At 43.5% G+C, this 15,462-nt stretch overlaps 1 protein-coding gene across 3 annotated transcripts in view; it reads left to right on the top strand.

Annotated features, from left to right (window-relative positions):
• trpc1 (transient receptor potential cation channel, subfamily C, member 1) overlaps positions 1–15,462 on the top strand; it is a 79,115-nt gene that overhangs the window by 55,572 nt on the left and 8,081 nt on the right. For all 3 annotated transcript variants that reach the window (XM_085989879.1, XM_085989880.1, XM_085989881.1), the window contains 2 exons: positions 1,446–1,589; positions 14,679–14,854. In XM_085989879.1, the coding sequence (XP_085846005.1) occupies positions 1,446–1,589; positions 14,679–14,854 (320 nt within the window). The remainder of the gene's footprint in view (positions 1–1,445; positions 1,590–14,678; positions 14,855–15,462) is intronic.

The following is a 15,462-nucleotide window of genomic DNA, read 5'->3' as shown; positions in this document are numbered from 1 at the left end:
TCCTCACACAACTGAACGTGCTGGCGAAAAGTTGGGCTAATTGCCCGGCCACTGCGAGGTGATTACGCTAAAAAAAAATTAAGTCTGGTGCGAACAGGCGCAGGAAGCCTGTTCCACAGCATTAGGTTTCATTAACTGTCCATTATTTCTACAGTTGTTTCAGTTGTTTTCAATTTGGTTAACCCTAACAGCCGATGGTTGATTTAGTTAATGTGAGCGAACTGCGGTGTTTCCAAGCACAGCCAGGAAACCCTTTCCAGATCTATTCAGTTTGCCTTAAACACTGGCTGCAGTCGCCTCGGGTTTCTATATTAGCCAATTAAAAAATAAAATGACCACTTCAACCTAACAAATAGATCTTACATTGTATAAATAAGTAGTGATATTTCGAACATAAAAAGTTAGCTCAATGAAAATGAAAACCACACTGGTCGCATGACCCATTTACCCAGAATTTCACTTCTCGACTATTGGATTGGCAATTGGTTAAGAGTCAGGAAGTGAAAGCAGCATGGTGATCCCAGGTTCGCATATGCACAACGGTGCGCTCCTGGGCTCCGTGGGGCACTACTACGCTGGGCACAGCTTTGCAGCGTTTGGAAACAAGTTCTCGAAGGGGGATTCGCACAAGGTCTGTGCGGATTTCCTTGCACTGTCTCCTTCCTTGTACTCCTTAGCTACACCACCGACGGCGAAATGCAAGGCCATTGAATTGAGCGCAGACCCAGTTTTGCACTTAGGGTGGATTCCACTGTTATTTGCTCATGCATGCCAAATCTAGTATGTAAAATAAGGACGTTACAGTTCTAGTTTTCTCACACGAGAAGTGCTGTAGCTTTAAGTTCAAATTTTCTATTTTTTTTTACTGTGTATAGTTTCTTCGTATTATTGACTCATAAATGTACAGGAAACTCTTTTAACCAGCACCTAAAATAACCGGAAATCTCTCTCAGCCGGCAAAATTCAAGAGTAGGTTCAGGTAAGTTTTACTTTATATTAGTGGCCGTGTAACCGGGGTTCCTGGATCTGTGGCCATGTAACCGGGACTCCTGCACAAGTGCCGTGTAACCGGGGCTCCTGCACCTGTGCCCGTGTATGGGACTCTCATACCTTAGTAAGTATACCTCTCTGTAATGCGGACTTTTTGATCAACCGGCACCACGCCGGTCCCGTCGGTGCCAGATAAAAAAAGAGTTTCCTGTATAGAGGATTATTCACTAATACCAACTCTGCACAGCAGAGAGAGCTTGTGTTCACCTCTCAGACTAAAAATATGTAAATGGTAGGCCAAATTTTACAACTAATCCCTTTAAGTATTCTTTTGAGAATTAGGATGTCGAGAAAGAGGGCGTTGGATACATATGTTAAAAGTGTTTAAAATAAGAGTCATCTCTAAATCATGTTATTCCTCATGCAAGCTATGAACTTTTCTCATGTCTCTCTAGTTTCATGCTATTGGAGACAGGAAGGATTGGGACGCTTTCCACCCCACGTTAGTGGCAGAGGGTCTGTTCGCTTTCGGCAATGTTCTCAGTTACCTGCGGCTTTTGTTTATGTACACAACTAGTTCCATCTTGGGACCACTGCAGGTAATGCATTCACAATATCTAATTCTCCTGCATCCATATAGTAATTTTTCCAATGTACTTTGTCTCCTTTCTCTTGCCAGGTATCCCCTGCAGAATACCCAGTGCTTGAGCGCGTGGGCAGGTGACCAGCTCCAGGTCTCTGTTAATAGTACTCCTAAACCAGTTGCTGAGATATGTGAGAGTGGCCCTAGGCTGATTTGTTTTCCTTAGATTCACCTTCTCTCTCTATGGGACAGTGCCTGGAAACACCCTTCTTTGCTTCTCCCAGTAGCACAGCTGAGATACTGTAAGTGCACACCAACGTCTTACTGTTTCGTGCGATAGCACGCTGCACTTCCAACACCATCGCATACTGGCTTCCACATTTTCTGATTATTGTTTATTATTTTCCCCTATCCTTATATCTTATATAATTAAAGGTTAGTAAAAGATATTTTTGTCACCCTTTCCTCTCTGCACCACACACTCTTGGCCATGGGGATTGGCAGGAGACCTGACCCCAATTGTCGGCCAGTGCTTCCCCCGTAACCAGCTGCCAGGAGGTCAGAAAAATTTGGCGTAGAGTAACTCGCAGTCTAGATTTCCCCTCCGCCCCCCCCGCCCCCCCCCCCCCCCCCCCACAAACAGCTGGAAATCTGCTGTGCATCTTGTCTTCATTACATTGCAGCAATAAGGGAGCTGTCATGTGTAGAACAAGAGATACATGCTTTGTCCTCCAACTTCATTGCGTCAGGCATCAGATAAAGCCATGCCTCTATATATGCTCTGTTTGCCATTTTGATTAGTGAGCACCAACCTGACCGGAATTCTAAATCTCGGCGGGAAACAGTATGAACATTGTCTACATGTACGCCTGCCGTCACCTTTAGTCAGCTTAAAATCAACAGTTTATACAGCCAGTACTGTTAACCTAAAAATGTTTGCACTGCAAATATTTTGAGACTGGCTAAATTTCACACCTATAAGCCTCCACGATTTTGCGGTCTATTTGTGAGCATTGCCATTTTTCTGTCTAAGGAGTTTCCGTCGCTGTGTTACTGTGTGTGACCTTCTACAAAGTTTTGGCTCATAAATGAGACAGCAATATATGTATAGTTACATCTCAGTAACTCGCTACTAAAATAACATGACAACATTATATTGTGATGAAGGAGCAGAGGGCATATTAATCTTACAGTGCCGTGCGCTTTCAGCTTTTATATAGCTGCCATCTTTATTACCATTTCACCTACATTGTGCTGTTTGTGCATTATATTCCTTCTCCGGAGCAGCTGACTAATTTGTGATTGCATTAGTTTTGAATTTGCTTTTAAATTCAATTGTTTGGAAGTATGATAGAAACACATGTAAACACATTCTAGACTGCAACCCTTAAAGCTACGCACCAACAAAATACAAGAAGGTGTTAACGGGAAAGAAAGTCCAGGGTAAGTACTTTCTGTTCAAAGTACTCCACCCATTTTATAGAAACAAATAATGTACTTGCAAGAATCTGATAGATCCTTTTGAAAAAACTGTCGCTCTTCTTACCTGCACGGTGACTCTCAAGCTGAGTCTTCCTGCTTGTTGGGCTACTCCAGTGACATCACTGTCAGGGAACATTCTCATGTGATCCAGAGTGGCTCCAAAGGAAAGAGCGAAGACCTGCACTGTTGGAGGTGCCGTCTTTCGGATAAGATTTTTAACCGAGACTCTGTCTTCCCTCTCGGGTGGACATAAATGATCCGTGACACTATTTGAAGAACATCACAACCAACCAACATCACAAAACCAGATTATCTGGTCTTTTATTTCATTGCTGTTTGTGGGAGCTTTCTGTGCACACATTGGCTGCGGCGTTTCCCTACATTACAACAGTGATTACACTTCCAAAATACTTCATTGACTGTGAAGCGCTTTGGGACATCCTGAGGTTGTGAAAGGCGCTATATAAATGCAAATTCTTTTTATATTTTGCCTCATTTTCAACGGACGCAAATTAAGAAGACCATATTATACAGATTTCTGTTACAAAAGTAAAAGATAAACTTTAAAAATCAAAACATACTGTATTATACACAATGCAAAGATAAAAATCATGTTACAGGAAACTTTGTGTTATCTGGAGGCTAAATGTCCGGCAAGCTCGAGCCACCGGCAAAAATCAGGAGCCGTTTTGTTAGTTTTTTTTTCTTCTCATGGCTTTTTTTTCAACAGTCAGGCTCTGCAAAGTCTCTGTAGTTTAGCAACAGCTTCAGAGAGACGCTTCCAAGGTACGGGCCGACTGTTTAGAAGCTGTTGCTAAGCAACAGTGTTTGTTGTCAGATACGGAGATGAAAAGCTCCGTATGCTTCAACATTAACGCTGGTGTGTCCGGCAGTTTTGAGGGAACGGCAACAGCTCGGTCCCGTCGGTGCCGGATAGCACAAAGTTTCCTGTAATACACAATGTAAAGAATAATAAATCAACTGTCTCATTTAAAGAAGGTATTAGGGGAGAGAGAGTGCAAGAAAATAAATGCTCCACTAAATCAATAGGGCATGCCGTTCTGAGGACATATAAATTGGCCAGAAAAAGCAGTAAACCTGAGGATTGGGAGCAGTTTAGGATTCAACAAAGGAGTACAAAGAGATTAATTAAGAAAGGGAAAATAGAATATGAGAGTAAGCTTGCAGGGAACATAAAAACTGACTGTAAAAGCTTTTATAAATGTGAAGAGAAAAAGATTGGTGAAGTCAAGCATAGGTCCCTTGCAGTCAGAATCAGGGGAATTTATAATGGGGAACAAAGAAATGGCAGACCAATTAAATACATATTTTGGTTCTGTCTTCACAAAGGAGGACACAAATAACCTCCCAGAGATGCCGGGGAACATATGGTCCGATGAAAGGGAGGAACTGAAAGAAATCAGTATTTGTAGGGAAATGGTGTTGGGGAAATTGATGGGATTGAAGGCCGATAAATCCCCAGGGCCTGATAATCTACATCCTAGGGTACTTAAGGAAGTGGCCCTAGAAATAGTAGATGCATTGCTGATCATCTTCCAACATTCGATGGAATCTGGAACAGTACCCATGGATTGGAGGGTAGCTAATGTTACCCCACTATTCAAAAAAGGTGGTTGAGAGAAAACGGGGAATTACAGACCGGTAAGCCTGACATCGGTAGTGGGGAAAATGCTAGAGTCCATTATAAAAGATGTAATAGCAGAGCACTTGGAAAACAGTGACAGGATCGGACAAAGTCAACATGGATTTACAAAAGGTAAATCGTGCTTGACTAATCTACTGGAATTTTTTGAGGATGTAACCAGTAAAATAGATAAGGGAGAACCAGTGGATGTGGTGTATTTGGACTTTCAGAAGGCTTTCGATAAGGTCCCGCAAAAGAGATTAGCGTGTAAAGTTAAGGCACATGGGATTGGGGGCAAGGTATTGACTTGGATAGAGAACTAGTTGGCAGACAGAAAGCAAAGAGTTGGAATAAACGGGTCTTTTCCCGAATGGCAGGCAGTAACTAGTGGGGTACCGCAGGGATCGGTCCTTGGACCCCAGCTATTCACAATATATATTAATGATCTAGACAAGGGAACTAGATGTAATATCTCCAAATTTGCAGACGACACAAAGCTGGGTGGGCGTGTGTGCTGTGAGGAGGATGCCGAGAAACGACAGGATGATTTGGACAGGTTGGGTGATTGGGCAGAAGCATGGCAGATGCAATATAACGTGGATAAATGTGAGGTTATCCACTTTGGTGGCAAAAACAGGAAGGCAGATTATTATCTGAATGGCAATAGATTGGGAGAAGGAGAAGTGCAACGAGACCTGGGTATCCTTGTGCACCAGTCGCTGAAGGTAAGCATGCAGGTGTAGCAGGCGGTTAAGAAGGCAAATGGTATGTTGGCCTTCGTAGCAAGAGGGTTTGAGTACAGGAACAAGGATGTCTTGCTGCAGTTGTACAAGGCCTTGGTGAGACCACACCTTGAGTATTGTGTGCAGTTTTGGTCGCCTTATCTGAGGAAGGATGTTCTTGCCATGGAAGGAGTTCAGCGAAGATTCACCAGGCTGATACCTGGGATGGTAGGAATGACGTATGAGGAGAGATTGGGTTGATTGGGCTTGTACTCGCTGGAGTTTTGAAGAATGAGAGGGGATCTCATTGAAACTTATAAAATTCTGACAGGACTGGACAGACTAGATGCAGGAAGGATGTTCCCGATGGTCGGGGAGTCCAGAACCAGGGGTCACAGCCTAAGGATAAGGGGTAGGTCATTTAGGACAGAAATGAGGAGGAATTTCTTCACCCAGAGAGTGGTGAACCTGTGGAATTCTCTACCACAGAAGGCAGTAGAGGCCAATACATTAAATATATTCAAGAAGGAGTTGGATATATTTCTTAAGGCTAAAGGGATCAAGGGGTATGGGGAGAAAGCAGGGACCGGGTACTGAACTTGGATGATCAGCCATGATCGCATTGAATGGTGGAGCAGGCTCGAGGGGCCGAATGGCCTACTCCTGCTCCTATCTTCTATGTTTCTGAGGCTAGGGCTAATTCAATAGGACATGTCGTTCTGAGTCTAGGGCTAAGCATATTCGGGCCCAAAATCCTCGGCTGTAGCTCGAGCAGAGATGTTACGGCCAGAAGGTAATCTGGGTCTCGGCCTACAATGGGAGATCATATGGGGCCTTGTAAGGGTGGAGCCTCCAAGCTAATGACATGGCGAGTGAGTGGTCAGTGCCAGAGACTCCCTACGTTGGCAGTTCTTAGCCTCGCAGAAGGTCACAACATTTCCAGAGGCTGGTCCATCCAAAGAGGAGCGCAGACCAGCCTCCCTCCTTGGTGGAATTAAGGGCTGCCTGGGGATTCAGGCTTTGACCGTGACCTGTACCCTCAAACAGGTAAAAATTTGAGGGGAATTGTTTGACCCCCTTATAAAGGAGCAATGTGAGCAAGTTTCTGGAGGTGCCCTAGCACTCCCTTCCCCTTCCATAATTGTCAAACACCACTAGACTTTCTGGCCTGTGGGAACAGGCCAGTACCCGAGATGCACCCCAGTCGCACAAGTGTCCACAGCCCCTATGCAGATTAGGTGAACTTCCACAGACCCCGCATATTCCAGCCTGACTTAGGAGAGCTAAAGGTAGAGAAGTGTCCCATTGCCCAAGACTGACATGCCACATCTTTATAATAAGCAAACAATTTCTCCAAAACAAAATGTCTGGAATTGAGTTTCAAACTGTAATTCAGCCTTGTGGTTTTAGTAATTGACGTAAGAAAACTACTAGGCACTTGGTCTAAGCGTTAAACAAAGCTTTAATCAACTGTTTTACAACATGAAGGTCTAATTGTGTCCTTCACTAGTTCCTGTTAAGAATGTCCTGCGCAAGCTGGGCCCGTGCCCGAGTATTTATACTCTCCCTGGACAGCGCCACCCGTAGGCCGCTCAGTATTATTTCATAAGTCTGTCTTTCATGAATGACTGATTCATGTGAGTAATGTTGGTCTTCTGATATTTTTCACTTTCCATCTCAACCTTTGGGAAGAGCTTGGCTTCCATTTAGTGCCACCTCTGACAGCCTGTCTGCAATCAGAGACTTGTCACATACAGTAGCTACTCATTAACTTTTTGTCAGGGGCCACAATCCCAACCAATGGGGGTGATTTTCATTCAGAAGTCGGGAAGGAGGCGGGACTACAACTTTCGGGGTTGTAGTCCCGCCTCCATCGAGATGCGGCCAATCCACGCGATTTTAACTTGATTGACCTTGTTGAGCCCGCCCAGCGGGCTCAGCAGGCCAATTAAGGGCCACCCGGCAACAGGTGAAGTCACAGACTGAAATTTCATCTGTCAAGACGTGTTGACAGATGAAATATCAGTGTTTCACAGCTGTTTGAAGCTGTCAAACACTGACAGTCTTCTAACATGAGTCCTTCTACGCAGACTCAGTTAGAAATCTCACCGGCACTGAAAGCTGCAGGCTGTCACTTTTGACATCGCAGCCATTCTGTTTTCTGTGCCGGCTGAATGATGGACTCCCGAAGCCTAGAGGAAGGAAGGCTGTAAAGGTAAGTACAGGTAATTTAAACTTCTTTACACACTTTAGACACACCAAACACACTTGCCTTTGCACTCATGCACCCATCACTCACCTGAACTCTGACATCTCGATCCCTCCAAGTCCTTCAACCCGATGGCCCGACGACTCTAACTTGGCGTGGTTTGGAGCCGTCAGGAATCCCACACGACACCCTTCAAAATAGGGATTAGGCTAAAAACTGCCTGTTAACTACCTGTTAACAGGCAGTTAATTGGCACTAATCCCTTCCCGCCTCGGGTCGGCGGGTCCCAGTGTGGGGCGGGTACCCACCTCCTTTGAAACTTACATGGAGGCGGATTTTGGGCGGGATGGTGTCGGGACCCCCGAATTCGGGAATTTAACCCCCGCACGCCTCCAATCCCGACTCCACGGCACACTGAAAATCGACCCCAATGTGTGGCTGAAGGTTTTCTCTCAGGAATGTTACAGCAGCAAAGTGAATAGACCCAGATCTGTGCCTGCGCTTCCTCACATGGTGAGCCCCTGGTTGCAATAACGTCACGGTGGGAAATTGTGAAGCAGACAGGCACTGTCTACAGAAAGAGAAAGACAAAATAAAACTTGTGGTCCAATGGTTCTAATTGCTTGGTCTATGGAAAGTGGGAGAACACTGACTCCTAATAACATTCATTTACCTTTTTGTGGTGAAGAATAAGAAGATGGACCTACACTGAATCTACCCTGGACAACGTGGGCAAGGCTGGCTGTGAATTAGGGTCCCAAAATGTGAATCAGCACATCTGCTGAGGACTACAGGTGAAGGGGAGACAGACCACAAGTGCCAAGGCAATATTAGGAGTATCACGGAAATAGGGACTTGTAGATAGACTACATACTTGTGGTGCAGCAGATCAACCATTTGATCCATTGTATTGTCACAACTACTCCTCTCCCTTTTTAATTTACAAAAATACTGTGCTGTTATTATTCATTTTCAGTGACTTCAATATTTATTATTTTTATTTTGCATTAAGGGAGAGGAAGATATGTCACACTCCCACCGATCTATTAAGATTCCAATAACGTTATAGTGCATTTATAATTCACAAAGACTAAAATCACTAGGAGCACAATCCATAATGAACCTGAAGCACCGGACCACAGAATACTTGCTGATTTTAGAAGTCTAAAAATAAGCAGGCACCAGATAAGTACTGGTTGTGTTCCAGTTGGACTGGGTGCTTGTAAAAAAAAAAATTCACAGACCTGAGTGTTTTATATGATTTCAAGCAACTTCTTTCACAGTCAAAACATCCCTTTTGAGATGTTATTAATTAAATAGTGTCTGCTATTAACGAACTTTAAAAACAAAATTCAACACAGTCAAGAGTGTACAAACAGCCAAGAGAGTGCTATAAAAAGATTGGCACCCGTATTCAGGTTTCACCATTGATTCAATTTAAAATGTCAGTTGGGATTGAGCTAAGCCAAACCAGATCATCAGGCTTGGTAATTAATAGTGAATGAGGGGTTTTGATTTTTGTTTTTTGGAAAAAAAAATCAAATATACACCAGTCCCTCTCTCTTCCGTGTACTGTTTTTACACATCAATCCTGCTGGTGATTTAAAATGGTCCTGAATACAAATTGCTTTGATATAAATATTGTGTAGGATTTCTGTATGCTTAAGCCTTAACCAAATCTGCTAGTTGATGAGGCTTTCTATTCTTAATTGTAAGAAGTTGATGTCGCCCAGTTATAGCAGTGTGATGCAGCTTATTAGTAATTTAATAACAACACTTGCGCATATACACATACATATATATATATATATATAGACATTTTTGCTTGTCATAAATGATATGTAGGTAAATGTGGCAGTCATTTTGCACCAGTAACATCTTATGATGAGATGAACAACAGTCAACATGTTTTTAGATGGTATTGGTTTGAGGGAGGAATGTTGTCCAGAACACTGGGAGAAATCCCTGCACTCTTTCAAATAATGTCATGGAATCTTTAATGTCCACTTGAACGGGATCTCTGTTTAACATTTCTTCCAAAATATGACGCTTCCAACAATGCAGTGCTCTAAAATCGCTAAAATGGCTTTGCACCCACAGTTTCCTTCTCAATTCCTAATCTCAGCCTAACTGTCAATGGAAGCAGAGAGCTTCACCTTAAGGAGGACAGAAAGATCCTGGCCTGCACTCCTACATCCTTTAATGGTTGGTTACAGAATTGTATTGGCCACTGCTTGGGAACTGGTTGGCTGTCCACTATCTTGGCCAGGGAATAGAGCACAATGTATGTCAACTTAAGAGAGAGAAGAAAGTATTATGGCACTCAGCTGTTTAATTACTTTTATCCCCCATTCTCTGCTCCACTACTTTCTCTGTGCTGACCACTGTCTCTCTCTTGTTGGGGAGATGTCCTGGAGCTCTGCTCATCTGTTCCCTACTGAGACGTGTATGAGACTGGCACTCTGGTTGCCACACTTTCAGTAGGAAGTTCTGGTCTAGGAACACAGGAACAGGAGTAAGCCATTGAGCCCCTCGAGCCCGTTCCGCCATTCAATGAGATCATGGTAGATCTGTGACCTAACTGCATATCCTTGCCTTTGGCCCATATCCCTTAATATCTTTGGTTAACAAAAAGCTATCAATTTCAGATTTAAAATTAACAATTGATCTAGCACCAATTGCCGTTTGCAGAAGGGAGTTCCAAACTTCTACCATCCTTTGTGTGTAGAAGTGTTTCCTAATTTCACTCCTGAAAGGTCTGGCTCTAATTTTTAGACTATACCTCCTGGTCCTAGAATCCCCAACCAGCGGAAATAGTTTCTCTCTATCTACCCTATCTGTTCCCCTTAATATCTTGAAAACTTCGATTAGAGCACCCCTTAACCTAAATTCTAGGGAATACAACCCTAATTTGTGTAATATGATGACCCCGAGCTTCCGGTCGCCTGTCATTTTAATTCACCGCCCCATTCTCACTCAGACCTCACTGTACTCGGGCTCTTGCATTGTTCCACGGAAGCTCAGCGTAAGCTCGAGGAACAGCACCTCATCTTCCGATTAGGTACTTTACAGCCTTCCGGACTCAATATCGAGTTCAACAATTTCAGATCATAACCTCGGCCCCCATTACATTTTTACTTATTTTTTTATCCACACCTTTGTTTTGGCCCTTTCCCCCTTTTTTTTTCTCTCCCACGTGGCAGCTGTCTCCCATTCTGCCAGCGCACTTCACACCTAATCTGGAGCCGTCTTTTGTCTCCACTTGTCCTATCACCATCTCGTCTCGTTTTGAATACCTCTTAATGTCTCTTCACTTCTCTTTTGTTCTCTCCCAGCCTGGCCTCTTAATCTGTTTCATTTCCTGTGCTTCTCCAGTCTTGACGAAGGGTTTGCCCCAAAACGTTGACGCTGTTTTCTCTCCACGGATATTGCCTGGCCTGCTGAGTTTTTCCAGCATTTTCTGTTGTTATTCCTAATTTGTGTAATCTCTCTTCGTTACTTAACCCTTGACATCAGGGTATCATTCTGGTAAACCTACACTGCACTTCCTCCAAGGCCAATATATCCTTCCTAAGATGTGGTGCCCAGAACTGCTTACAGTACTCCAGGTGTGGCCTAAGCATGGTTTTTATAGCTGCAGCATGACTTCTACCCCCTTGTATTCTAGTCCTCTACATATAAAGGCCAGCATTCCATTAGCCTCCATTTGACACCTACATGCAATGACATGGGATTGGACACTCACTATGGGTAGAATGGTGAGAACCCACATCCAATCACTGCTTGGCACAGAGTTATTATTCCAACACATCAAGCACCATTCTGCTATTCTGCATTATGCAGATATTAGATGCTCAGTAATAATCCATTAGTTTGGAAAATGTTAAAAGTTCCTATTCTGGGAGTACAGCATCAAACAAGGTAGATCAAATACATTTTAAGTATAGACATTACAACAGTGACTACATTTCAAAAGTACTTAATTGGCTGTAAAGCGCTTTGAGATGTCCGGTGGTCGTGAAAGGAGCTATATAAATGCAAGTCTTTCTTTTATAGGTTTTTTCTCACTGTACTGTTCTGACATGCTAGCCGAGCTTTCAAAAATGTTGAACAATGTGTGGTCCTGAAAGTGGAAGAGACATATTTCTGAAAGCTTAACCGGAGTGTCGGAACATTGCACCGAGGAAAAAGACGCCCAATTTTGAATTACCAATGCCTCATCAAGATTCATTTAATTTAGAAAATAAATTGCTGCAGGTCCCTTAACCAAGGAGAGTGACTTGATGAAAGATGTTTTTCCGAAGGGAGTAAACAGAATTGTGCAGAGTGAGCAATCTAGTCTGAATGTCAAAAGCGCACTTGAGTCGGAGCTATTAAACGACCAACACAAAAAAAACGAATCGGATTAAATAGCGTGAAATTGGCAGTGTTACAGGAAATATGGCCTTGGATATGAACATGCACTGTATTTCTTTAAATTAACGTTCTTATTTTAAAAAACAAAATTGATTTATAGGATTTCCTGTGATACTGACATGTTCAAATAAAGCCAAAACATTATGCAAATTCAATTAAAAATATAAAATTAATCTTAGTGGAGTTCTACAACAGTGATGCCTTTCAGGCCCTTCAGTTAATGTATGGAAAATGTGGTTAGGATCTGGCTTGAAAACACGGGCCGTTTGTTACATTTCCCAGTAATTACGTGAAACACAGACATGATAAAAAAAAAAATTAATGGGAAAACTGGGCCTCCGCCTAATTAACGTGAAAGAATCACTGTCCTCTACTTGTTTTTCAGAGTTAATGTTGGTTTTCTAAAATTTATAAGATCTTTGGGAATAATATACAGGCTTATATTTGTGCCACCAAGCTGACCTGATGATTCACGAGCTCAGCCGGCAGGATTTTAAATATAAAGTGCGGTGCTGTGTCAGTGTGACCATAATGTCAACATAGTGGATGCAAATAGCAACGCTGGCAGTTCAAGGGCTGATAAACAAAATCTCAGTAAATAATAAAACCATCTGTTTTTCAAAGCCTTCTAACATAAACCAGTTCTTTCCTAGAAAATGGCCAGAAACATGAAAAGGCCTCACTGCAAAACATTTTTATTTCTAATCCGCTTTTCCTTTTTCAGATTGTACTCCAGAGGAATATCAGTTCTGGGAAATGGAAACTGTTTCCTTTATCTACTCCCCGCAATTCCCCCACCCCCCCCCCCCCCCCCCAATTTTTAATAGACACATTGGGCAGGATTTCCATTGGGCCATGGAGGCGGGATTGGAGGCGTGTGGGGGGTTAAAATCTCAATCGGGGGGCACGAACCCATCCTGCCCCCCAACCCGCCTCCATGCCAGTTTCAAAGGAGGCGGATACCCGACCTGTGCAGGGACCCGCCTCCCCGAGGTGGGAAGGGGATTAGTGCCAATTAACTGCTTGTTAACAGGTAGTTAACAGGCAGTTTTTAGCCTAATCCCTATTTTTATTGTTGACGTGTGGGATTCCCGACGGCTCCAAACCACGCCAAGTTAGCGAGGCGGACCGTCGGGATGAAGGGCTTGGAGGGGTCGAGATGTCCGGTGTTCAGGTGAGTGATGGGTGCATGAGTGCAGAGGTAAGTGTGTTTGGTGTGTGTAAAGTGTTTAAAGAAGTTTTACTTCCTTCAGGTCTCGGGAGTCCCTCATCTCACCGGCACAGAAAGCAGAATGGCCGCGAGCTGTCAAAAGTTGCAGCATTCAGCTTTCTGTTCTGGAGAGATCTCTAAATCAGCCTGAGAGGAAGGAATTAACTTGGAGTACAGATTGTCAGTGTTTGACAGCTTCAAACAGCTGTGAAACGCTGATATTTCATCTGTCAAAAGCTTTTGACAGATGAAATGTCAATCTGTGACGTTACCTGTTGCCAGGTGGCCCTTAATTGGCCTGCTGAGCCCGCTGGGCGGGTTCAACAGGGTCAATCAAGTGAAAATCGCATGGGTTGGCCACAACTCGATGGAGGTGGGACTGCAACCCCGAAAGTTGTAGTCCCGCCTCCTACACGCCTCCTCAATGAAAATCCAGCCCATTGAGTTTATGTTTTTCAAATGCATCAATCCACTAGAATTCCTGCAGAAGCAATACAACAGGGGGTCCATTTTTGAATTCATTGAAGATCAAATCAGTCTAATTCTGTGGCTCAGTGGAAGAGGGTCGTACTCCCCACAAGCAATGTTCCCATTAAGCGGCCGCGCAGCGGTCTGGCGGTCCCGCGCAGGCCGGTCACCGGCTTTGAAATGGAAAAAACCGCGCCTGCGCGGAAATCTGAATGGGCCACGCGTCCCCCCAAAAAATGAGAGGGAACATTGCCCGCAAGACATCCAAAATCCATGAATTTCAGTTTCTGATCCACAGACACTATTATGTAGTTAGGACACATGAATGCCACAGGTTCTAACTCGCACATACCTGTTTCTCATTGTGAAAATTATCAAATCTGCAAGTGGACATCCCATACTCTCATTTTTGCAGCTGGTGTTGACTATAAAGGCTGTATGTTTTGAAAGCTGGAAAAGTCTTTTGATGACTCAAGGGGTTACTATCCTGAAATTGTTCCCATTCATCAATTTTGATCAATTTTTGGACTCATTGCCAGGGTATTTCTTGGGGTATTTCCATTTTTTGGCACCCACTGTCAGCATTGAGCACTTCCAAATCATGTGTACCATGGCTAGAGGCAAAGTAAAGCTCTGCTCCTTTGCCAACGTGCCTTAGCCCAATCTCAGAAGACCAGATCTTACCGTACATACCAGTGTGATCATTTTTTTCCATGTCACATTTTCAATTAGTACTAAATTCTGGAGAAGTTCATGTTTTGGCCCTGTGCCCGTTAGGATATGACTGGAGACTTCCGAATCGCACTTCTCCAGCTTTCTCTTTATTACATCTGAACTCTTTTATTAGGCTACAGCATTTTAATCACTGCCTGGTAACCAGTATTCTCTAAACATGACTATATCCGTTTGTAATCCATAACGGTTAATAATCTACTACCAATATTTGTGATCAGATTTCTATGGGACAAATGCTGCACGATTTTGGAACGTTCCTGGGAATGTTTCTGCTTGTTCTGATCTCATTCACCATCGGCCTGACTCAATTGTACGATAAGGAGTTTTCAGCAGTGGAAAGCAAGGGCTGTACGGCAATCTTCTGTGAGCAACAGCGCAACAGCACCTTCCATTCGTAAGTTGATGTGCAATTTAGTGGCAAAGGTTTAGTTAATGCTTCATTTTTTACTGAACTATTCCCACAGCATGTTACAATATTGTATTTTATTGCAATTATTTTTTATTTCAAGCACGAATATCCAATCACTAGAAAACAGGTTTTTAGGTAAATAGATCTGTCTTCACTGTCCCAAGCATTTGATATTTCTCAACTGAGCTTCTGATTCCTCAGTCAGAAGGTGGGGGTCACAATGTTGCTTCAGTTCCACTATGTGTGACCGAGATGCTCGATCTGAGCAAGATTTCAGTTATTACAGTTAGTGTCGTTTAAAGGCCTGAACGGTGCTGTCACTTATTTTCCTTCGATGTTTTACCTCACTCCAGCGCGCTACCTTTTATCAAGCCAAACTCAACAGCCTGCTTGCCAGTCTCAAGTTGTACCACTGTTGTGTATGTTTCATATTTTTAATTCTCTGTGGCTCTGCAAAGAGAGGTTTCAGGAGCTTCAGTTTCCTGCATCTCGTGTGGTAACAGCTTCAACTGTTTCTGATGGTATGTCAACTTGCTCAGTCTCCAGCAGGCAGGAGAGGGCGGGTGCTCGTGAGTGAGGAGAGGAGGAAGGTG

Source organism: Somniosus microcephalus, chromosome 6 (assembly GCF_052327205.1).
Source record: "Somniosus microcephalus isolate GS21.2 chromosome 6, FLI_Smic_1.0, whole genome shotgun sequence".
Classification (NCBI taxonomy): Eukaryota; Metazoa; Chordata; class Chondrichthyes; order Squaliformes; family Somniosidae; genus Somniosus; species Somniosus microcephalus.
The sequence above is the reverse complement of the archived record's forward strand: the minus strand, read 5'-3'. Positions and strand labels throughout refer to the sequence as shown.